This window comes from Aedes aegypti, chromosome 1 (genome assembly GCF_002204515.2).
Source record: "Aedes aegypti strain LVP_AGWG chromosome 1, AaegL5.0 Primary Assembly, whole genome shotgun sequence".
Classification (NCBI taxonomy): Eukaryota; Metazoa; Arthropoda; class Insecta; order Diptera; family Culicidae; genus Aedes; species Aedes aegypti.
The window spans coordinates 11,135,031-11,161,353 of NC_035107.1; the positions used below are offsets into that span (position 1 = coordinate 11,135,031).

Sequence of the window (26,323 nt, forward strand, 5' to 3'; positions counted from 1 at the left end):
ATAACATTAATTTCTAGGGGTCCGCAGGATGTTTGTGGAACTGGTGGTAAAGGTTGAAAATTACTGATATAATACTTTACATTGGATTTCAACTATAAACCTCTGAAGCTACATGACTACCCTAAGGGAAGCCTTGGGATATAGGGAATTCTTTGGAATTCTTTGAAAAATACTATGAACCGTTGGTAACTTCTGTGAATCGTTTGGCATTATGTAGGAACCTCCTACCATCTCATGAGCGTCTACATCTTTTAAATACATCTGAAAACCTTATGGGAGCTTCTAAAATCTTTTTAATTCATGATAACTGTTATGTTTGAGAAGGTGTAAGATATAATATATTATTTAAATTCTAGATATCATATCTTCTAGCATTAGTATCATGCCAAAGTTCCCTTGAAAACACATATAATCTTTAAAGAAACGTTTTGTCTGGAAAGGATGAGATGCCCCTGAGCGGTTCCACAGAAAATGACGACTTTTTTCCCAAATTTCATTTTTATATTTTTATGATTTGAATGAAATTTTGCACATGCTTTCTTTATGCCCAAAAATGCCTTTTTGCTACATCGATTCGCCATTTTGACTCTAGCCTTACTTTTGAGAAGGGCCTAAGAAAAAAATCCTTAATAATTTTCAAAAAATTATAACTTAGAAACGGTTCGTCCGATCAGTTTGGTATCTTCCGCAAAGTTTTAGGTTATTGTTGGGACTATCTGAAAAAAATCTACACTTTTAAAAAGTGTTGTAATTTTTTATATTTCGAAAATAAGGCTTAAAAATCAGGTTTCTCAAAAATCCTATTTTTGATTTTTTTATTTTTTTTTTATATGTTAAAGTAGACAAAAAATGAAGTCTTTTGCACAGTGGGTCAAGATGGAGAAATCATAGACAAAAAAGTTATGATGTTTTAAAAAAGGTGAATTTTTGAAAATGGTCATAATAAACTTTTTAAATGTTTTTCAACTCGATTTTATGAAAGTACGCAAAATTTGCAACAAAAAAGGTACACGGGAAAATCAGGCTAACTTTTACCGTTTTAAAGATACAGCGATTTTAATACAAAATTATGATATAATTTTCAATTTTCGGTCATTTTCGAATGTTTTTCGAGGCTCATAAGCCTAGAAATTTGTTCATTGTCTGAAAGAGCAAATAATTTTTGACTAAAATGTTTGGAAAAAATTTGATTTGGAAATTTTACATGGTATAAGGCGAAATAAAAAATGTGACCTGTAAAAATGATTTATTTATTTTTTTAACGAAACACAACTTCAACATTCAACATTGTGATATTTTGATATGTAATTATCAAGAAAATATGGAACAAAATGTTAAAAGTTAAAAAATAACGAATATAAAGCAATCAATACGTGAAGTGCATTTATATCGATTTTAGATAATGAAATATTTCCATTCGAAAACAAAAGCTTTATGAGTAGAGGAGTAACGTGCACAGTTGTCTCACACAAATATACCTGATGTTTTCTTAAAGTACAGCACGTTGGTATATTTTTGTGGTCGGACAGAAACGTACCTAATAGTAGATTCAAGTACCCATGTTGGTATAAAAAAGAGCTGATGCAGCAAAGACACAAGCAAGTGATAAACAAGCAAGTGATAATCAAGTGAAAAGTAAAAGCTGAGAACAATGAAGTATAAAATGAAGACCATCAACAAAGGTTGTGTAAATGTGTTTTCAAAAAAGTGTTCAAAAAGTTACCGAAATCTCACGGAAAGTAAGATTGCCAAACTAGTTGAACTAGGATTTGCAGAAATCAGCTTAATAAACAATTCAAAATTTGCGATTCGTGTCGTTTACAATTGGCCAAAAGAACAGCATTATCAAGCAGTGATGACTTATCAAGTAGTGAAGAGAAAGATGTTTGCATGGGAGAGGAAACAATATAAGCATCAGCATCAGCAACTTCAATACAGTCAACGGATTGCAATATGAATAATCCTAGTCAGGAGTCAGTGACAGCAACGTCGGCAACATCAATAGAATCAACGAACTCCAACTTGAATGTTTTAAGTAAGGGCCCTAGCCATAGGGCCCTGCGATGCATTAGGGGGAACAACAAAACGCATGGCTACAAGGGTTAGTCTAGCTAAAGAACGTGAAAATCCCATCAAAAATGCCAAGGAATTATTTGATTGGGCTCAAAAGCGAAAGGAGGAGCAACTAACACAAATTTTCATTTCTTATGCAACTACAACAGAGTATGAACATATCAAGGAGCAGCTTAATAAACAATATTCGAAAGCAATAACTATTCAGGGAACACAAAAATACCATTCATTTATTCCAGTTTTCGTAGATAAAATAGAAGTTAGGAAATTTTCAAACTGTAATGATAGTAAAAAAATGTAAACATTATGAAAAAGTAATAAATCTGTATCAGAATAGGATGCTCCATCATTGTATAAGAACATGAAATAAAATGCTTTCAGAAAAAAAATATTCTTTATTTTATCAACTCGAAAAACATCCGAAAACAACCAAAAGTTATGAATTTTCAGTAAATTTAATTTTAAAATCGCTGTATCTCGGAAACGGTAGCAATTAGCAAAATTTTCTCATAGACCTTTTTTGTTGAAAATTTTGCGTAGTTTCATAAAATCGGGTCGAAAAGCATTGAAAAAGTTTATTTAGACCATATTGAAAAATCAACCTTTTTTTTAAATCCTAACTTTTTTGTCCATGATTTCTCCATCTTGACTCACTGTGCAAAAGACTCCATTTTTTGGCTACTTTAAAATATAAAAAATAAAAAAAAAATTAAAAAAACGATTTTTGAGAAAATGGATTTTTAAGCTTTATTTTCGAAATAAAGAAAAATTACAACATTTTTTTACAGTGTATATTTTTCTAGATAGTTCCAACAATAACCTAAAACTTTGCGGAAAACCGATCATACAAATAGTTTCTGAGTTTTATTTTTTTTGAAAAATGTTAGGGCTTTTTTTCTTAGGCCCTTCTCAAAAGTAACGCTAGGGTAAAAATGGCGAACCGATGATGCAAATAGGCTTTTTTTTGGGTATAAAGAAAGCATATGCCGAATTTCAGCCAAATCATAAATTACAAAAGTAAACCAAAATTCGAATTCAAATGGAACCGCTCCCCTGAACAATTTTTATTGGGATCTCCTTGAATCCTCTAAAAACTTTGGGAAATCTTAAAAATAATAGTATATATCTCCTGGGGTCACCCTTTAAAGCCCTAAAGAACAATTTTGAAGTTCCTCGAGATGTATTAGGATCAGTGCTGTAAACATTCGACATTTTTCACGACGATTGTTTCGCTTCCAAGATCAGCAGTCAATTGATTGTTCTACACTCACTGTTGGATTGTACCTTGACAACCAAAATATACGCATAAGACACATTCCACGCACATCTACGCCAGGATATCAAAAATTCAAACTCTGAAATATTTCCAAAGCTATGCAGAACATGAAAGACAATATGTTGAATTGTATAAAAAGCATAAATTTGATTGAAAATACTGTGAAAAATATACCTGAAAAGTTATATAAAGTTTATATAATTTATTGGTGAGAAATTGAGACATTAAACAACTTTTTTATAAAAGCCCTGTACCATAGTTTATCAAGTGCAATATGATTATCTTATCCGTTAATTAGAAGGGTATTAGATGACATTGTTATGTGCGGGTTTAATTTTTTCAAACAAATGATTGGTTCTTTGAAAACGTATTTTTTCAAATAGTCACATTATTATGGTGTCGCGTTACTAAAATAGCCTTATTTTTGACAATGTAAAATAAATACTTCTTATAGAACTCTTATATTTTGGATTCTCTTCCTACTCGTCAAGATACGTGTTTCCATAAAAAAAGATTTAAAATTGGACCATTCTTCGAAAAGTTACACTAGGTGCAAAGTTTTGGTGTCGCGTTACGTCAATTTTCACCGTATATTTTCAGGATGAAACTACAAATTTCAAAATGCTCGTTCTCAGCAATGCTACAACCGATTTTCGAAATTTTTGATTTTTAGTAGATGGAAATAGTTATAATAGCTTTCAGTGTTGGTGCCACCCCACTAAAACCCTCCCCGTTTTTGTGAAATGTGGTTATGTCTGTTTTCTCTTGTTTTTCTCTCAAATCTGATCAAGTAGCTATGGTTTTTAATGGCTAGTGACCCAAATCTTGTCAGACAGGTGCCGTTTAGTGCAGGAATAGTCTCTTACATGTTGTGAAATACTTGGCTTCGATGGTAAACAACGTGGTTCTCCAGCGGATAATCCGGAATATCCGTAAAAATGGTCAATTCATGAAAATAATCCAAGACAGTTTTTTTTTTTGCAAACTCACCAGAACTCCTTATTATAAAACGCAATAGATTATTTGAATTGTTCATGGACCTAGGTGGTTACAATAATGACCTCCGGAAGATCCGGAACATCCGTAAACATGGTCATTTCGTGAAAATCATCCTGGATCACTGCGCTGTTTTTCAAACCATATCAGAAATCAATAACTAAACATAACGGATGATTGAGATTGTATTTGGATATAGGTGGCCATTATAAAGCTTTTAAGAGGATCTGCAGCAACCGTAAAAAATGGTCATCTCGTAAAAATCAACTTAGACACGTAGTTTTTTTTTTTTCAAATCTTTTGGATGTCTTGTCATGACATTTATCTATGTTGACATTCATCTTTACGTTGTATAATAATTAATTTGATTAATTTTGCAATAAACTTCGGTGATCAAGGTGGTGTTTAATTTCAATAAAAATTATACTTCTTCTTCTTCCTGGCATTACGTCCTCACTGGGACAGAACCTGCTTCTCAGCTTAGTGTTCTTATGATACTTCCACAGTTGTTAACTGAGAGCTTTCTTTGCCAAAGTTGTAATTTTCACATTCGTATATCGTGTGGCAGGTACGATTATACTCTATGCACAGGGAAGTCAAGTAAATTTGCTTTACGAAAAGATCCTGGACCGACCGGAAATCGAACCCAGACATGACTTTGCTTTATAGCCGCGGACTCTAACCACTCGGCTAAGAAATGCCCTCAATTATACGTGTATTAAAAATTTTATATGTTCTATAATTATGATTTTTTACGTGTTAAAAAAAAACGCACAGTGGTCAAGGATGATTTTTACGACCAGTTTTGTGGATTTAACAAAGGGAGTTGTAGTGGCCCATGGCAGCCCTGATTGGATGATTTTATAAATTGATAATTTTTATGAATATTAACCAACCATTCTTAAAACCAGACCTAAAACCAGAGCTTTGTGCAAAAAAGAAAAAAAGAAACATACCTATTTACCTCTCACTAAAACGTGGAAGGTTTCAGAAGAATTGCGCCAACGCTTAAATCTGGTACAACTATTTTCTTTCAATGAAAGCTCAAACAATCGGTTGAATAATTGAGGAACTGTATTTTATGAGTTAAAATGAATTCACAATTTCGCCTAGTAATCTGATTTAATAACTCTGCTGTGCGGTAGAATTCCATGATATTCAGATCACTATTTTGAGACCATAAACGTCCTTAACAATTTTGCTAAAACATGATCTTCAAAATACTACATGGCTACGTTGAAATTTTATTGGCCCAATATCTGGTTCAATTACACCCCTGTGCCACAAATTCTGTATCCTTCAGACCGCCATTAGTAAATCATAAACACTTGCACACGGTATGTCTGAACCAGCAGATTATAAAAATCGAATGTGCATCGGATATTCTCATCATCTTCAAAAGAGATCAAAGGAACGGTTAAAAAATTGAACCCAAGAAAAGTGTAATTACCCCACTGTACAGCAGCTCTACATATTTTTCGTCCCATCATTGGGAAGCTTTTATGGTCGTCTACAAATTTCTGAAACAATATTCTCAAAATAATTTATTGAATCTCTTTATAATTTTACCCATTTATCAGATCCATTAACTCCACTGTGTTATTGAACTTCAGATAGTTCCGACAATCATACATGTCTGCTTGTCGACTTTGCCGAAAGCATACTTTTAAAAGTACATCGTTGAAAGGTTTACATATTTTTATTTTACAATCAAATTCAATCATTCTAACATGTATCAAAGCTCAAGATTATTCGCGCCGCCATCCGAAAGTACTGTACCGGAAACATTCTTAAAAAATCACAGAAATATCTTAACATTATTGCAAAGAATTTAGTCAAATTTATATGGTGACCACAAGTGCCATCTACGCTTTTACAAAGCACGACATTCTCAAAAGGTTTCACAGAAACATTAAATTAATTTTAACCAGTGTCGGATCAAATTACCCCACTGTGAGGCAGAATGTCGAATGTATTAAACAAATAACAATACTAGATATACATTTTTTCTGAAACCCGAAAGCAACATTACCGAATTTATCAATAAAAATAAAAAATGCTTTTTGCGTAACGCGACACCATTTGCAGAACCCTGTTGGAAGATAAACGTAACGCGGCGCTCATAAAATGAAACCAATGATTTCTGTAATTATTCAATATTTCCATCCAGTTTGAAGTCACACTCTGATTCTTATCAATACATAGAAGGATTGCCTAGAACAAACCCGGATTGTAAAAATTATAGCAGAGCAGATATAGGCGATTATAGAGTGACGTTTAAAAAAGTGCATTTCAGCGATGGTGTCGCGTTACGAAATGCAACTGCTTCTAATTACCATATATGCAGTGTTATGTTTCAAAATGAATATCACAACATCAAGTACATTTAATATGCATGATATAAAACCAGTTTTATCACATGGTCACAAGGCATATTTCCGAGAACATGCCTAATTTGATAATGAAAGTCGGTTCCTCGTGGTGTCGCGTTACGCTGGAATGTGTCATAACGAAATCACCCGGAGGCTTTGTATGTGCAAAATTTCACTTATAAGATGTCACGAAAAGGCCTTCTACGTACAAAAGTTGAGGCGATATACGTGCATATATTATAGGGACGTTCCGATATTGCGAAGTATCGATATTTCATTCGATACGATTATCAAATCGAAGTATCGATACCACCGCTATATTGAATCACAATATCGATATATCGCAATATCATTTGATATATTTGAAGGGCACAACATTTTAGTATCGCTTAGTTACCTGACTTTGAGTTTCCTACGATTCGCAAACAATTCTTTGAAACCTCAATATTATCGGCATTTTGATCGATATGGACGTGGACATCTTAATTTATGTTACATCATATAACAATTGGTATGTGAGCTGCTTTCAAACATTAGAAAATCTTCGAGAAAACCCTACAATTGTTATCCAAATATTGGTTTACGATATATCGGAAGGAAATATCAATACCAAAATATCGAATATCGAAAGCAAAATATCGATATTCCGATATATCGGAAGTATCGGAACGTCTCTAATATATTATGTGATGAAGAATAGCATACAATGCGAGTGTATAAATTTTATACCGAACTAACCTGTGATCTTATGCGACTTAACTTATGATAACAAATGTTGATTTGACAGCTGCTACGGATTGATTCGACTAACTTTGTACGAGTGTACGAGACGAAACAAAAGGTACAAATGAACTCAGAAAAAAGAGGTTTTATGCGAGAAAACTCGTCAATTTGACGAGTTTAACCACGGTGTTTTGCGGGTTTGATGTTATTAGTATGAATAAACGAGTTATAACGTGAACTTTCATGCGATTTCTGGTTGTCTGGGTAGCATACCTTACTTTAATCAGAATTGTTTTGACCTGCAGTGTAGACACTCAAATTAGTACAGTAAGAAAACTTCGTAGAACTTCGTCTTTCATTATCCACGAAAGTATCTAGGCTACAAATAGCAAGGAAGGTCGAAATCAGTAGGTTTAGGACTATTATGTATGTAGAACGCGTTTTTAAAATGTTAACTGTCATTAGAAGTCCTGTAAATATATGTGGAAATTAAGCGTAAATATAGTTTGTTTTTAACTCCAAAAAATGTTAATGGACATCATGGGTGCAATGGAACATGAGAATAGGAAGAACTAGGCCTGGTCAACATTACCGTCAAGGAAACTCTATGACACCAAGCGATGTTGGGAAATACCTCACCAACCCACATACAGTCCACTAAACCCTGGATCGGTCACTTCCCAACAGTCACCTTTCACACACAGCTCGAGCGGTAGAATGAACATTGCGAAACACAAAAACTGTGGAATGAATGTCGTCTGACACGATGATATTTTCATAAATCATATATTTTGCAGAAATGTCCCATCATATACTACAAGAATAATTTAATATTGCTTGTTGTTTCGAATGTAACAAACATACAATGAAAGCAGCTCTTATTTCGAAAAATGATACACAACCATACCGTTTTCTGGTGACGCCATCGTAGTCTGTGGCATTCAATTGACATTTTTTTAGTACGTTCGGTTGATCGCTCGTGTTGTGAATGCTGAATGCAAAGACTGTCAAATGTCAACGAAAACGTGTCGACTACCGTGATTGCAAACGACACTGATTAGTATCGTTAGGTAACTTTTTAGTAACTCATTGGGAACCTATGAAACCTTTTGTGTTAATTTTTTTTGGATAAATCTATTGCAAACATAATCATAACACAAAAGTTTTATTTCAAGAACTGATTAATTTACTAATCCTTGTCTGCTCGGTGCTGGAATTTCTAATTCCCTTATTGATAGCTTCATCTATTAAAATTATTATTGCATATTGAGGCATGAAAATATACTGTTTCATGTGCTTTAGGAGTCAAAAGAATAAAAGAACAAAAGATTCAAGTGACAACATAACTGAAACAAACAGGCATAATAGGTTGAAACGGCAATATTCCAAATGATAGTACCCCGTTTGGCATGATGACGTCAGAAGAAGAGAAAATCCCTGACGAATTCCAAAAGATTCTCGGAAATAATATTATTATGCTTTTCAAAGCCACAAACTCGTTGTTAGCTTTCTGGTAAAATTTCTATTCACCTAACTTTATCTGTCTCCAAATATGATACTCCATCCACCGGGGATCTAAGTTGTACTATGATCATTGAAAAATAGAAGCAGTATTAGGCTGAACAGCTGAATGGTGCTGACACTTTTCCATATTATGTTTTATCTTCTATCTCTTATCTCCAACAAACCAATTGCTGATTATGATCGTCAGTATTTACTTTAGAAGTACTAATTATGATCATGGTCAGCTTTTTCCACCTGCTCGGGAAAAGTGACTTAAAAAAGATTTCAATACTACAAGTATTAGTCATAAAAATAACTAGAAACGAAAATACATTCTATGTAGATATTAACCAATCTTTTCGGGATAAGAGTTGATTGCCCTACATATTAGCTTGGTATAGGCTTTTATTTTTAGAGCAATTTCTAATCATAAGGAACGTTCTGGTCAGAATTCATTGAAAATTTAGAAGAAGAAGTGCAAAATGAATAACTTGTAACATTTTGAAAAAAAAAATGGAATTATTCGAATAAAAATTTTAGGTATATTTGCCAAATCTTGCTTTTCAAAGACACCAAGCCTACCTCTATCTCTACCTGCAATCATGTACTACCTTCAGAGGCACGAAGGCATCCTTCACCTGTGCAACCTGATGATTGTGCCGTTCCTTTGCACGCCCAATCTACTAATGGCACTCGATAGTACAATGTTGAAAAGCAAATTCGAAAGTGCGTCTCCTTGCTTCAATCAGTCTATTTTCACAAATCCGAGAAACTTGATTGCGAACCATGCAGCGTTGCACTTAACAGCCTAATTTGTTTCGCAAGAGAACCATGTTCAGACTTTATCTGCTACTGAGAATCTCAGAAGTCTTATTTATAAACCGAAATGTAAGCATTTACGACAACTGGGCATTTTGTACAATGTGTTATCTCAGATCGTTTTCCATCGTTTTCCAACAAAAGTTCGTGAAAAGTTATCAAGTCCATTTCAAAACGGTACGTCACTAACCATAAGTTGCTCATCCACTTCGAAGCGGGATACGACCGAAAACCGCATAGAATTATAGGAACAACATTGCCAGAACTCTCCCAAGACTGACCTGAGCTACAACAAACAGAGTGCGGAATTGTAATACAAATGACGGAAATAAAACACCATCGCTTACTTTTTTTTCAGTATTTGAAATCATTTAATGATAGGGTTCAACTTTACAGTACATGTACAGTGTTTGTCTTAGTACTTACTTTGTTTTTTTTTTCGAAAGAACAGACTAGATTTTGTTTTCCTTTACTTCTTCAGTTAATAATTTAAATTAAATTAAATTTGGTTTAAAATGCAAAGAAAACCTACTAATCCTTACTCAGTTACTTGTATTTTCATTATTTACTTTTTTGTTCTGTTTCTCACAAGCTTTCGTGAATAGCCACACACCTACGATTTTTTGTTACTTTTTTCTTATTTTTTTCTTGTAGTACTCTGATTAATCCTACTAAATGTGTTTTCTTGTTTTCCTCATATTGTTGTGATTTTTTATTTAACTAGCGTTTGCATTTCCTTATTTGTTTTTTTCGCGTGTGAATTTATTTAATTCTCCTCCGTCCACCGTTTCCGTCGACCGTTTCGACCGCTCTTCCCCCATTTTGCTACACTGGCTTGCCTTTGCTGCTTTGTGACTGTGTGTGTGTGTGAGTCGCGACTGGGCGTCCATATTGAATTCAAATTAAATAATTAATTTATTAGTTGAGAACGTGCTGCTGATAGTTATGTTCCATCGGGCCGCCATCGGACGCAAACGAACTATCGTAACCGCCGAGTGCGTCGTCCGACGAGTCGTCTTTCAGGTGCTCCAGGATAAGGTTATCGTTGCTACTACTGTTACTTCCGCCGCCGCCCATCATTCCGAGTCCCGACAGCCCACTGCTTCCTCCTCCGCCTCCGTTTCGGGCCGCCTTCATCGATTCGTCCTTCCACTTGTCCATCGATCGGCGCCGGGCGTTCATGAAGAAGTTTCCCACCGTGGTCGGTTCCAGACCGAGCTGCCGGGCAATCGTCACCTGCATCTCCTTCGAAGGTCTCTTAGTTTCCTGGAATGGACGGGAAAAAAGGGGACACGTTTGCTTGCGGGTCGTACTTTCTTGGTGAACCTCTCTGAGTCTGTGGAGAACTATGCAGTATTATTCGTAGATTGCTGGTGTTTACTTTTCATAGATAACTGCATAAAATATTACTTTCATACCATTATGACAATCAATGAGGTTAACCATATTTATGCCGAATAAAGTTACCATTTTTTCCAACAGAGGAAGGAAAAAGTCATTACTCAAAAATTTTACTAAAAATAACCATTTTTAATGCACTTCGCACCCATGACCACTATTTACATAAGTAAACAGTGCATTGTATGGTTAAGTACTGATGTTTTTGGTCCTCTAAGCACTCAAATCTCAATCAATACGCTCTCCCGTGAGAGCAAACTCATTAGAGATCTATTTCGCAAATCTCACGATTGAGATTTCGATGAAAATCACTCAATCAACTCAAACCGTAAAAAATGATTCAGTCGCAAAACCAAAGCCATGCTGAAGGTGTCTGAGTTTGATTCCCGGTCGGTCCACGATATTTTTGTAATGGAAATTTCCTAGATTTCTCCGGGCATATAGTATCATCGTCATTGGAGTAGCTAGGATTTTTTTCTGGAGGGGGCCTATGGGGGACCTAGCAAACTCTTGGTTTACAGAATTAATGTCAGTCACAATAATCACGATTTTCACAAACTTCGTGACTTGCATAGATTTGTATTGATTTTATTTGTTTGTGATTTTGTCTCGTATCGCTGCACAATGATATTTGTAAATTTCAATTGTCACTATGGAAAATATTCATTTCTTGTCTAATCGAATAAAAAAAACATCAAGAATTCTTCCAAAATCACATGAGGAATGTCTCTTTGTTATTCTTCCATAGATTTTTCAGGTATCGAAGATTGCTTCATGAATGGTTTCCGTACTTTTCCAATGCATTTTCCTAGAACTCCTTTACCTGTTTTCTCTGAGTTATTCCTGGGATTTCCACTGGAAATCATTTCTGGGATTAATAGTTATTATTTGACAGATATTTTGCTTGAAGTTTCTTTATGCTTTCTGACCTTACCACGAAATTTCCCGAAGCATATGTATCAAATTGCTTAAAAGAATCTCTTGTAAAATTCAGAATTCAAATCATTTTTCCCTGAAGGTCCTCTACGTACTTATTGCATATAAATTCTAATTGTCAGTTTAAATTCTTCACCAACAGTTTTTCCAACTTTGCCTTTGAGATTCTTCCTAAAGTTTCTCTTCATATTCCTTAAACAAATCTCTTAGAAATTCTTCAAAGATTGCTTGAAAAAATAATAGCAAAAATTTTCCAGGATTTATTTATCCAGGTTATTCTAAGGATTCCTCCTAATATTTCACAAGATTTTCTTAAAGAATTAAATAAGATTCAATTGGAAAAATAGTTTTCTAGGTGTCTCAGAGAAGTTCTCCACAGATCTATTTGCATTTTTTCACAGAAAGATTTCTCAGTGATTTATTAAATTAATCCAAAAATCAATTCAAATTCCTCGCATTCCTTTAAAGTTCTCTTTGGAAAATTTCTTCAAAAATAACTAAGACAAATTTTCATTATCCAAACATTCATATAAAGTTTCTAGTGAAATGTACGTATTCTGTCATAAATTCTTCCGCGAAAACTTAAAAAAAATTCACGAGTGATTTGCATAGGGATTATGTCGGAGAATTATATAATTGTTACTCTGGAATATCGTCCTACGATTCCTCCAAAAAATTCACCAGAGATCCATCCAAGTATTTTCTAGAGATTTTGTTACTTTAAACTGCATTAGCGAATCTTCTGGGGATTTTAAGAAGACATTTTTCAACACATTTACTTAAGAATTTTGCAAATTCATTCTTGAACTTCTCGAAAAATATCTTTAGTACTTTCACCAAGTATTCTTTCGGGTTTAACAAATCACTCCATATTTTTCCGAATGTTAAATCAGGGATTCTTCCAGAAATATCAAGGAATCTATCCACTCCCCACATTTGGTTCAAAAACTACTCCAGCAATAACTATTTTTTTAGGGATTTCTTCACAAATTACCCACGAATCACTCGATGTCAATATTCGATTTGGAAACCCTTTTTTTGTTTGAGATTTTCAGCTTAAATTAAATCTGGAAAAAATACTAAATTATTGTCGTAAATTTCAAGGTTCAACGTAGAATTTCTGAATCTTTTTGACGAAATTCTTGACGGTGTACTTCACAGAAGGGCTTAGTTGGTTCTTATAAGATTTACAACATTTTTTTTTTTGTTTTATATTTATCCGTCTTTTTTAAATCCAAATCAATTTACGTTAAAAAAGGATGAAATTTTTACTGAAGGTATTTTTACCTATTTCATGATACTGTGGCTAACAAATTGATGTAAAACTCAATTTTTCCTACTTGCAAAAACTCCAAACAATCTTTTTGGGGGAACTAACTATTGTGCTACAACTGCAGAAGTTTAACGTTAGTATATTGCCAAAGATGTCTTATGGTAGAATTCATAATGTAAGATTTTACCTAATATAAATCTTGGAGGAATTTTTTGTATTACAGTCATCTTTCCCTTACTCGATATTGAAGGGACCATCGAGTTAGAGAGGTATCTAGATACAGAAAACACCTTTTAAAAATTTTTAAAATTTCGTAAATTTTACAAAAAAAACATTTAAATTTGTTATTTCAACGTGAAAAATAGTATTTTTTGACACATTTTGACACATTCAACTACTGTACACCTTTTGAACAGTCAACAAAAATTTAAAAGTTTTACCACTCTGAAATAAGTTTAAACCCATAATATAACTGTAAGCATTATCATAACATTGAAATTTAAAACATTTATTTACATTTGGAATGGGAAACTCAAACATATCGCATCGAGTTAGAGAACATCGAGTTAGAGAGGTATCGACTTCCAGAGGGATCAAAGTTTGCTAAATTGAAGGGACCGTGCACATTCCATCGAGTTAGGGGGAATAGCGAGATACAAAATATCGAATAAGGGAGAGTGGACTGTACTTTGAAAATTTGTTGAGGAATTCCTGACGGGCTTTCAGAAATCGGTAACCATACGTACTTAGAAAAATTCTGCAATTTATAACGATTCCTACATTTTTTTTCTTTAGATTCTTTAAAATGTATGAAAAAAAAATTGGTAGGAGTTGTTCAAGAAAGCGTGATGTGAAGGAAAGATTGACAAAAAATGTCGAAGCAGAACAATCAGAGATAGGTGATTATTTCTTATCTTCCTTCTAGAAATGGATAAAATGCTCCATCAGAATCTTTTTTAAAAATTATCCTTGAAATCTAGCAGAATTTTTTCTTCGATTTCGGGATTCTTCAGAATTCTGCCAGAGAGCCTTTTGGAATTACTTACGTATTAAAATTACACATGAATTCAATTCTAGAAAATTTATGATTGGCAGAATTGACAGAACTATTTCTAAAGAAATGTTTTAAATGTGTTAACATATTTTTTAAGGTGAAAATAAACCGAAACCATAGCTCAAGTTTTCAAGAGCAGAAATATAGAGAACCAGACGACGCTTTGAGATGAAAACTTGATCGATTGGTCACCACCAACAAATGACCAATCGATCAAGTGTTCAGCTGGAACGGTTCCAGATATTTTGCAAAATGTTGGTCAGCAGATTCCTTTACCGCTATGCTAATTTTGAAGGCAAAAGTATGCCTGGGGTTTTCCAACAAATTTCATCTGAAGATTCGAAGGCAAAAAAAAATCCAAAAATACTTTTCGATGATAATTCTTCTATAATCCGGCGGTTTCAAGTAGAATTAACAGAAAAAAAGCATAGTGCAATATGTGATGTATTTTGGAAATTTTTGAAGGACTTTTGATAAACTTCGCGATATAATTTTTAAAACATGGTTTTGTGAAACTATATGGAAAAAAAATGACAAAATCAATTATTTTTTGGAGGAATAGCGAAGGAAAAGTTTGAATTTAATTAGAACAACATTATTTTTAGTCGTATCCGGGAACATATTCCGCAATCAATTTGTGGATTGAAAGTAGACATAGGAGAAATGGTTGACCTCCAGGAGGAATTCACGTTGAAAGTATGAACTAATCGCACATTATTATTTGACTTATTTCTGAAAGATTTGTAGCAAAAGCTATGAGTCCACTCTTCGATATTCCATGAGAAATTTGATTAGAGTAAGGTGGGGCAAAAGTTCGACCTTAGTGGTTTCCAGGAAAACAATAGCAGTTAAAACAAAACAAATGCCATACAGTGAATCTCATATTGGCTATAATTTTGCTGAACAAACTTGTGTCAAAATATTTACCCATTTTTAGTTATAAAAGTTTCAAAGTTGATTGTCTTATTCGAACTTTTGCCCCACCGGTGGGGCAAGAGTTCGAATCTAGTGTGGGGCAAAATTTCGCTGGCTAAAACACAAAATATCGATCCTTTTATTACAGGCATACTTTACACCAGCCGTAAACTTAAGTTTGCCGAAAAATACACACTAAATTTTTATCAAAAAATTGCCCAAAACCGGGTTAATTGAAATATACTCAAAAATAGCAGTTTTTTGCAAAACTAAGTGGAAATGTAAAATTTTGGTGACAGTTTTCACACGATCAGACAAATTTAACTAAATTTGAAGATAATATGTGGATTTTAGGCAATTTGAATTTTTTTTTGTGATTTTATACATGGGTCGAACTTTTGCCCCGTTGATTCGAACTTTTGCCCCACTATGGGCCAAAAATTGTTTTCAAGCATCTATGCAAAAACTAATACACCTCAAAGCAACCTTATGACAGGCCTAGAAACGCCCTTACATAAAATATTGAAAAAGATTTTATCTTCAATTGGTTCCATGCAACGAAAGTTTGACCAAAAATTACAATATTAACGTCGAAAAACAACAAATAGCCATAAGTTTTCCAAATCTCAATCGATTTTTATGATATTTGGATTGAAAGTCTCTTACTTGAATAGCATTCGATCCACCATGACATTTATAAGATTTGTTTTAAATTGAGCTAGAAATCTCAAAAAGAAACTCTTACCCCACTCGAACTTTTGCCCCACTTTACTCTATACTAAAGTTTTTGAGAATATAAAACTTTTTATTGGAAAAACGTAGCCCAGAGTTTAAGCAATAACTTTATTCATGAGAAATTATTTTAAAAAATTGATGCGAAATCAAAGAAAAAATTTAGTGTTGGATAAAAAAGTATAGCTGATTTTGTTGGACTTTTCTAAAAAGTCTTAGCTAGGTTGAAATTCCTTGGAAAGATCTGTAACGAATTCGCCAAAAATCCCATATATCTTTTGACTAAGAAGCTCCGGTCTGGATCAGCGAAACCTCCAGATTTTCCAGCAAGATGTTAATGTAGGAATCTGCCGTCATTATTCCGTCGATTTTCACGACGCTTCCTACTCCACTCCATGAAAAACACCCCCAGACCATCACATTTCATCACATCACACTTCCATGCGTCACCGTTCCTTGGATGTGGCGCTCCTGAAGCTCGAGCTGTCTAACCGAGAGCGGCGGGCTCGTGTGTGATGCAGAGCACCACATCCAAGGAACGGTGAAGCATGGAGGAGGAAATGTGATGGTCTGGGGGTGTTTTTCATGGAGTGGAGTAGAAAACCTCGTGAAAATCGACGGAATAATGATGGCAGATTCCTACATTAACATCTTGCTGGAAAATCTGGAGGTTTCGCTGATCCAGACGGGCCTTGAAGAGAAATTCATATTTCTCTAGAACAACGACCCGAAGCATACTGGAAAGAAGACCAAGTCTTTTTTCCGGTCTTGTCGGATTAAACCGCTGGAATGGCCTCCACAAAGCCCAGACCTCAACCCCATCGAGAATTTGTGGGCGATTCTCGATGCCAGGGTTGAAAAAACTGGTGTTACCAACAAAAATAATTATTTTGAAGCCTTGGAGCGCGCCTGGGAAGAACTAGATCCACAACACCTACAAAACCTGGTGAAAAGCATGCCGAAGAGCCTCCAGCAAGTCCTTAAGGCCAAAGGAGGACACATTAACTATTAAATTGCTTTTTATTTTTCTTAAATCATCTTTTCTGGGGCCAAGAAGGAAGTGGGCACTTATTTTTGTCACTACTTTTTTTTCAATACAAATTGATTTTCTTTTTCTTTAAGTAAAATTCTTTTTTTTATCAAAATTTCGTAAGTGCAACTTTAAAAGAACATCAAAAATAAAATATCACAAAAGATTTAGGTGTGTTAACTTTAATTTGAACCAAATCAATGAGAGAAATTCGAAAACTGGTAAGGTGGGCACTTTATTTTGCCTCTCACTGTATATTACGGCACAAATTTAATGAGTTTAGCTACTTAGAAAAGTTAGAATAGATAATTCCTTAACACCCCACTTATTTTCAGAACGAGACTTTTTTCATAAAAGTTTCTAAAAATCGAAACCCAGACATAATTTTAAGAAGTTTTCCTTATCTTCTACCTTACTCGCGAATTTTTCTCATATTTTTAGACCATAAAATTTGAACAAAAAAGTTTTGAAAGGTTTTCAATTTCTAGAAACCACAATACTTCATATTAACCTTCATCCAGCCAACATACTTTTCACATGCAAAAAACACACTAAAATGTGCATAACTTTTTTGTTTCTCGATGGATTTTGCTGAAATTTTCAGAACTTCCCGAAAAACTCTTCTATTTTATGGTCCAGGAAACTTGGAAATATGGTCCTCGTGGTTCCGGAGTTATTCCGGATTGTCTTGGGGTACCAAAATTGGCCACATCGTCCATTCAACGGATATCTCAAAACCCAGATGAGCTAGAAGGTTGGTTTCTTCGGCAAAGTTGTTAAGCAGACTGAATTTTGCATCTGCAAAACTAGTTGAGAATTTATCCGCTAGGTGGCGCTAGTAACATTTTATTCAATCATCTATGTCTTAAAATTTTGATAAACTAGAGGGTTGGTGTCTTCGGCAAAGTTGTTCAGCAGATCAAGGGCTATCTGGCAGCAACAAACCTAATTGAGAATTTATCCGATAGGTGGTGTTAGTAACAAATTAAATTCAATTTTATGTATCAAAAGTTAACAAGCAGATCAATGTTGGGTGGCTCCAGTTTGTCTGCGACAAAAATGTTCACATCTTGGCGAAAATTTTAAATTCTTATATTTTATGTTCGAGATTTTTCACGCTTGATTTGTAGCTTATGTGGCTTATCAGCCACAATACATGAGTTGGTTCATCAATTTGTTTTAAATGCTGTTTTCACTCAAAGCCTTATATTTTATTTACGAGATTTTTTGATGGAGCCTTCCTTCACCGAGTGGTTAGAGATCGCGGCTATAAAGCAAAGCCATGCTGAAGGTATCTGGGTTCGATTCCCGGTAGGCCCAGGATCTTTTCGTAATGGAAATTTCCTTGACTTCTCAGGGCATAGAGTATCATCGTACCTGCCACACGATAAATATACAAATACGAAAATGGTGAGCAAGTGATTTTGCATCCTAAAAACGATTTTGCTTTTGTGGGAGAACCTCATGGTTGAGATTTGAGTGTCAATTTACCTATACTGGATGTTCAATAGATCTAGGGCCACTTGAAATGGAAAACTGAACCAATATTCATTCGCTATATGGTGCTAGTAACCTCCTCGAAATTCTGAATTTGGTGGTCCTAAATAACTAAAAAATGATTTACTAAACAGTTCAGAGTTCCAATATGTGTCTGATAGTGATAAAATTGATTTAAATTTTGTTACCTAGATTTCACTAGTGATATTTTCATAGAACTATCTAATCTAGCTTATCTAATTCAACAATATGAAGCAGGAAGGTTAGTTTTTCGGCAAATAATATTGGATGGCTGAAATTTACCTAATAGAGATCAAGTTGGTTCGAGTTTTAGTGGTGCTGCCGTATTTTTTTTAAGAAGAATTTTATTCCAAGATCCTCGTACTCTAAAATATCGGTCTTTTAGGATTTTTTTCAAGCAACAAAAATCTTCCTTAAAACAATCCAACCGAAATGTTATAGACAACGGTATAAATGCTCTACTTGCTGCTCAACGCTAAGGTTTACAGTTAGAGCAATCTGAGTACCAGTAAATGCTAAAGTAATAACAAATAATTTCACAGATAACAAAACATGTTGAATTTGTCTTTTGAGTTATTCAAAGCTTCCATGAGGTGATGTTTCTTAACTCGATATCGAAAACATTAATTTACTGGGATTGTGTGAAAAGTTATTTCCATGAATAATCAAAATGCAAGGGGATTCATGTACCGAAAAAATCGATACTCAACGCGTAATGCTTATATATATATATATATATATATATATATATATATATATATATATATATATATATATATATATATATATATATATATATATATATATATATATATATATATATATATATATATATATATATATATATATATATGTATATATATATATATATATATAAAAAGTTATATGGAATAATTTTGTATGGCAAAAGTCGTCTGATAAGCTATGTACTTCACGATAATGAAAACTATATTCAGGAAAGTATTTTTAGTACCGGTTGTACATTATAAGCATAAGCATATGCATAGATGACCGTACAATTCGTAGTTGCTACTCCGTGCTGGACCAGAACAATCGAAGTTGCACAGAGATTTAATGAATGGGGCTTGGGATTAGCTAATCATTCTTCAATGTGCACAAATCGAGAGCTCAAAATTTAAAAGTCAATAACGACGCCAGCCACGTGCTTACGGTCATCGGGGAAGGGAAGGAATGGTAGTGTGACTACCGTTGTTACTAGAGACCGAGATCACCTCTGCATCTCCACGGTTGTTATGATATAATCACGCCTAACCGGATTCGCGATATTATTCGATACTCGCATGTACGCCAAACAAGTGTTCATCACTCACCCACGCAAGAGCAACCCAAGTAGCAAATTTAATTTTATGCTATTCTTGAAGTATTCTCTTACACCAATTCTATAAAACTAGAAATAAAACCAGTAATTCTATAAACCTACACTAACCCAACGATAAACCTCTCATAAGACTAAAGTGGCCCATACTAGAGACGGTGTTGGAGAGCAGCTGTCAAGTATCTCTTAAAACTTGTAATCATGCACTTATGACAATCTTCAACACTTCAATAAACCTTCCACAAGTAGTTCTCAAGACAAGTTAAACTCGCAATATGTTTATCATGTTGGTTTGGCTAACGAACTTACAAATTCTTGTTCATAAAATTATCAATCAATTATAAAGCAAAATGCAAAACATCTGTGACGATAACTTTTCGTATTTTTTTTCGATACCTACCTGTGTTTTCGGTTGTCACGCTTATTACATCGTGAATAGGGCTGTGCAAATATCGATATTATCGATAATATCGATATTATCGGATCGATTTTATCGATACGATATCCGATATCTGTCGGCACGATATTTTCCGATATCGATAAACCCATTATCGATCCGATAACAGTTCCGATAAATCAGAACAACATTTTTTGTTTATAATACAATTGAAAATCCATTGGGTATGGCAAAATATCACTATGAAATTCAAGTAATGGACTTCATAATGCAACAGTTGGTGTCAAACAAAGCCGATATTGTCGGTTTTACTTTCAAACATCTCTTTTGAAAATTATCGAATATCGGTTCGATATCGATAATGTCAAATCCGATATATCGCCGATACCGATATTGATTCAATATGATATCGCCGATACCGATAAATCTTCATAGTGCACAGCCCTAATCGTGAATATCATGCATAAAACACCCGAAACGCACAATGCGCCTCGACAATATTGCATTTTCAGAAAAACATTTTCATCAATTTGGTGTCCTAAAATGTTGAACAATCCAGCATATATGGATTCTCCCATCATGGCTCCCTTGCCAAAGCATCGATAATTACAATCATGGCGCTAGTTTTACTCAACACCATCATAGAACCATGATAAATTTTGCTGAACTTGAGCAAGCGTAACAAATATCACTTGAGAGTTCTTAGGCTTAAGGCGATCTTGATGAAGACAAACTAATCTTCTTGAAGAACGTGATAAGATTCGTTCGTTTTATTCAAGAGAAACGCATTTTGACGTTTGTTTATTTACATTTTTCGTTTTTGGAGAAAAGCGCTCATGCTAGATTTTGTTACGGCATGAAATTGAAAGCTACCAAACGACTAAAGGTAAGTATTTCCAGCTGTGGATAACTTTTTAGTAAGGTCCAGATGTTGAGCAGGGAAAGCAATCGGATATTTAATCACATCTAGAAGTACGCCTTGCAAGGAGGTGTCCAGTGGTCCAGTTCCGCTCCTATATCATGGCCAAGGGGAGAAAGACCACTGGAACTGGTTAACTGGTTAACAATATTGTTCGCGTTATTAGTAAATTGTGCACTGTGAAATCAACAACTACTGCCGTGAATAACAGATCGAAAATCCATGCAAGGCGCCCCCTTAAATGATAGGATTCATAATACTACAATCAATAATGTATACAAGTGTTCTTACTCTCGCTCGAGCGCGTTCTTACAGATAAGTACTAGAGTTTCATAAAATTGTTGCCAAGGTCACTTGTTCTTATTGAAAATTAAGTGTTATGTGATGCATCCGAAGTGTTCTTGAAGAAGTATTTAAAACTAAAACGGTTAAAGATCATTTCTACTGGGTCAAAATCATTGTAAAACCTAGAAGAATATGCAAATATACGATAAAACTATCATAAAAATAAATAAAGCCAGTTAGAATCTAAATTGTTACTTGGGAAGCGACGCGATCAATAGATCAAACACTACTAACGATACGTAACGCTTTTTTATTTCCCTACACGACGTGCGACATGTTTGATCCTGCCCTTGTCACCCGCTCCCGCAGAAGCAAGCAACATGGTCGAAGGATCAAACACTCTTTTAGTACCGGTTGTACATAATGGAGAAAAACCAAAATCCTCACAAATGTCTTTGTCAAACAAACGTTTTGATATTCGGGAAATTTCTAGTGAAATATCTTTCTCCATTAAATGAAACGATTGTAATTATTTTGCTCAACTGTAGGTATAATCGTAGCCGATAGTATATTCTTAAAATATTAGGAATTTTATCAGGATTATAGGATAGCAAAAAATAGCTCTTGGTCTGCTGAACAACTTTTCCAAAGACACCAACCCTCTAGCTTATCAGGATTTTGAGATATATAAGATTGAAGAAGAATTGTAACTGGCGCCACCTTGCGGATAAATTCCCAACTAAGATTGTTACTGCCGGATAGCTCTTGGTCTGCTGAACAACTTTTCTGAAGGTACCAACTTTCTAGCTCATCAGGATCTTGAGATAAAGAAGATTGAAGAAAAATGCTACTAGCGCCACCTAGTGGATCCCCCCCCCTAAGATTGTTACTCCGGAACCACGTGGACCATTTTCCCAAGTTTCCTGGACCATAAACTAGAAGAGTTTTTCGGGAAGTTCTGAAAATTTCAACAAAATCCATCGAGAAACAAAAAAGTTATGCACATTTTAGTGTGTTTTTTGCATGTGAAAGGTATGTTGGCTGGATGAAGGTTAATAGACAGCTCCTATTACATAATGCAGTTCACAATCCTCTGAACAAATCGAGCATTTCAGATGACTTATATATCGACTTTCTAGGTTTCAGTGATTTGCCGAACTTGGTTGAGAAGTTCAATCCCTTAAAACCCCACGAGTCCTTAACACCCCATTTTACGGTAGTTGTTTCTGTTGGTTTGCTGCAAGAATGGTGTTTATAGTGCCAAATAGCGGACGAGTTTGCTGCTGGAGAAAAGATTTCAATTGCCCTTATCAACACTGGATTTTAATTGCCTTGCCTTCTTTCTCCGAATTCACAGTTTTATTCATTCGACTATGACAAAAGTTATTTACATTCGTACGTTTCAACTAGACATAGATATTTTGTAAAAAGTAGTACCATGGCCCCACAGTTATGGATCAAATAGTGTGGAGTTCAACCTATAAAATTCAATAAAACGACATGGAAAACGTAAAATTGTAATTTAAAAGCACGAATGGAATCGTTTCAAATTGGAACTTTGGTTAGTAAACTGTTTTGAGTATAATATTTACATAGGATTGCATAAAAACTAAAAATTCTATCGGTTTTAGAAAACCATATTACGGATCAATTTTCATATTATGGATCAAATTGTGACATATTACGGATCAGTGCACATAATCAAGTGATTTTCAACTCAATGCATCTGTATTGCATGATATGGCGAAAGTTAACAATGTGTCACACATTACTGCAAAAAACAGCAGTGTAAGAGCTGAAAACAAGGGTAAAATACCCTTTTTTTGTGATACTGCATTGTAGTAACTGAAACATAAATTGCTTTTGCTCCACACCAAGTTTTCCACCCATTTTTGTCTGCTAAAAAAAGATTTTTTTCAAACCTTGACGTTTTATTAGTTTTATCCTTAGTGCTATTGTCTGAAAATGTCGAATCCAATGCTTAAAATGGCAGAAAACTACATTCTTTGGAAGTAATCCATAACCGTGGTAAACCATCATTTCCTGGTCCATATTATGGATCACTAGTTAGGCTGATACAAATATTAATTTTCTTTTATGTCACCCCCCCCCCTTCAAAAATCCGAAAATTTTGAAGGGGAAAAAAAAAGATTCATCATTTTTTTGACAATAGTTAGGGTTTTTAAATTTTAAAATAAAAAAACAGGTAAAATAATGATCCAGATGACGATTGAAAAAAGTTTATCAAGTATCATTAAAATTGAAAATTCAAAAAAATAACTTTTTTTTTTATTTTTATTTTTTTGTTCCTTATTTATTTTTATGACCCCTCCTCCCCCCCCCCCCCTTGTACCTTCCAAGTGGTCTCGGATATAAAAGAAAATTAATATTTGTATCAGCCTTAGTAGTGCTAATTAGCGTTGGGCAAATTTGAGTCAAACATCGATGTTACTGAATCGATTCGAATTCGATGTGTCGAATCGATTCGCCGATTTAATCGAACCCTTTGAACCGATGTTTTTGAATCGATTCGATTTTCAAGTTTGTTAGAAAACCATAACATCAAGCTGTCAACATTTTACCAAATGGTTTTGATTCCTACTATTGAATTGCCTCTAAGAAATTAAAAAAATACTCATTAATTAAAAGTAAGGCTTATTGTTCAACAAATTAATGACAAATTCTAATCATCCTCACCATATCGAATCAAAACAAAAAACCTAATCAAGAAAATCGATTCACTCGATTTTTGGTGTCCTTAACATCGATTCAAAAAGTCGATTAATCGGAACAAAAAAATCGATTTTCGAAACATCGATTCAAAATCGCCCATCGCTAGTGCTAATATTCGGTATTTAGAATCAACAATCAAGAAAAATGTTTTCCAAAGATGAATTCATACTAAATCGAAGCGAACGAGCATGTTTTATGATATAACATTTGAGTTTTACCACCTGTGGGAGCTTATGAATGCTGACGGCACTTCTTACAGAAAACGACCATATAATGATAGTTGTATGGTACCAACTAAACATTTGTCAAATACGCCGTTATTTAGCGGTTGAATGTTGTGCTTAACATTACAAATGGTAGAGTACAAATAGTTTAACATGGGATATATTATACGTCAACGTTTATGTTTTGAGCGAGTTATCCGATGTTGAACGCCAAACTGATCCGTAACTGTGTGGGTATGGTAGTTGAAAAAATCTTCTAAAGGAAGAAGGACATAATAAGTATCTTTGTTTTTAAAATTTGGTAATTAAAATACACAATTTTGATTTACGAAACACCGTTATGAACAGTATTTCAGTTTCCACATTTTTCACTAACGGTTTTGTTTTGCGTGAACAGTAATAACTGAAAAACATCTTGCGAATTTTTTTTCAGATTTCCTGGTTTAACTGCCAGAGATATGCAGAATAGAATGCCATCCGAAATCCTGGAATCCCTAAGGGAACAGTTGGAGCTACGTTTGCCCTTGACAAATCAATTGAAAAGTTGATAAATCAATTGTTGCGTAGAAGAATCTAACTAATGAACATTGGAGAAATTTTTGATAAAATGTAATGCTTCTTCAGGCAATTTCTAGTAAGTTTCATTGAAAATCTGTTGAAAAAACACATTGATATTTTCTAATGGGCAAAACACATCAAAACATTAATCAGAAACCCATTCCTTAAAATATTTCTAACAAATGCTTTTATTTGTAAACCCCAAAAACTATCTTTTGGAGCAAAGCCCGGATAAATTACGGGGTCGAAACGTCTATATGCGAAATGTCCCACCCCCGATAAATTACGTATTTGGGTAATTTTAGTAAGAAGGTATTGGACAATTTGAGCAAGTGAGTTGAATGGCATGGTTTTATACGTATATTCATGGTTAACTTAGAATCATTCGAGTGGGTTGTTGGGTGAAAGTGACACGAGTTTTGGGACTAAGAAAAACTTGAGTCACTTTCTTGCTCCATTACAAAGGTTCTTTCACCATGAGTATGGAGATTCGCACACTAGCAATATGCATAGTTTAACGTATAGAAGAAATCGTATAGAACATGGGAAAGGTTTATGATAGCGCCAGTATTGCTCTGTAATGATTGTACTCAGAAGACAACAGTTTGTGAAATCGTCAAATAAATTTTGAGCCAACTATGGCATCAATATTGTTTCTGTAGATGAACATTCCGCGGTTGCTATGAAACAGATCGTCATGAATCCACCCGGGCGGGATCTTCCATCCACGATCTTCTCGCCCGCACAATGTACCTTCTGCGCCCCATTTGAAACAAAAAAGAACCACATTAACAAACCGGTACGATTAGTCGAATGAATAAGCAATTCGTAATAGCATACTTTGAATATCGCCTGAAGCGTCCTTCTCTGCAGATCGGTGAACACTAGCCGCGGTTTCTTCGAGTGTCCCATCATGACGCTCTGCGGTTCCGGTTCCTCGTGCTTCTTAGCGTTCACTGCTTGGGGGGTTAGTCGTTAATGGTGGCGTGAAATGAGGGAAAATGCCGGAGAAATTGTTTGTTAGTATGGTTAGTAGGTTAGAAACGTGATTGTTTGAAGAATTGTTGTAAGAATCAATTAACCTGGTTTCGCCGATTGAGTTGCTTGAAAAGAGAAGAGAAACACAGAACCGAGTTAGTTGGTTTCAGTTTGAAATGGAATTATAGGTAACATCTAAAACATCTACTTACACGATAAGCAACTAAAAAAACGGCAGCTTAAGCCTACCTTAAGTTGAGCTTACAAACTAAAAT

General features: G+C 34.5%; 1 protein-coding gene across 5 annotated transcripts in view; it reads right to left on the reverse strand.

Annotated features, from left to right (window-relative positions):
- Positions 1-10,322: 10,322 nt before the first annotated feature.
- Positions 10,323-26,323, reverse strand: part of LOC5574321 — a 42,675-nt gene continuing 26,674 nt past the window's right edge. For 2 of the 5 annotated variants that reach the window (XM_021838890.1, XM_021838891.1), the window contains exons 3-6: positions 26,153-26,173; positions 25,911-26,029; positions 25,824-25,826; positions 10,323-11,028 (exon numbers count right to left, since the gene is read on the reverse strand). In XM_021838890.1, coding sequence (XP_021694582.1) covers positions 10,681-11,028; positions 25,824-25,826; positions 25,911-26,029; positions 26,153-26,173 — 491 coding nt within the window. In that variant the 3' untranslated portion in view covers positions 10,323-10,680. The remainder of the gene's footprint in view (positions 11,029-25,823; positions 25,827-25,910; positions 26,030-26,152; positions 26,174-26,323) is intronic. The other 3 variants (XM_021838893.1, XM_021838894.1, XM_021838892.1) reach the window with 3 other exon arrangements.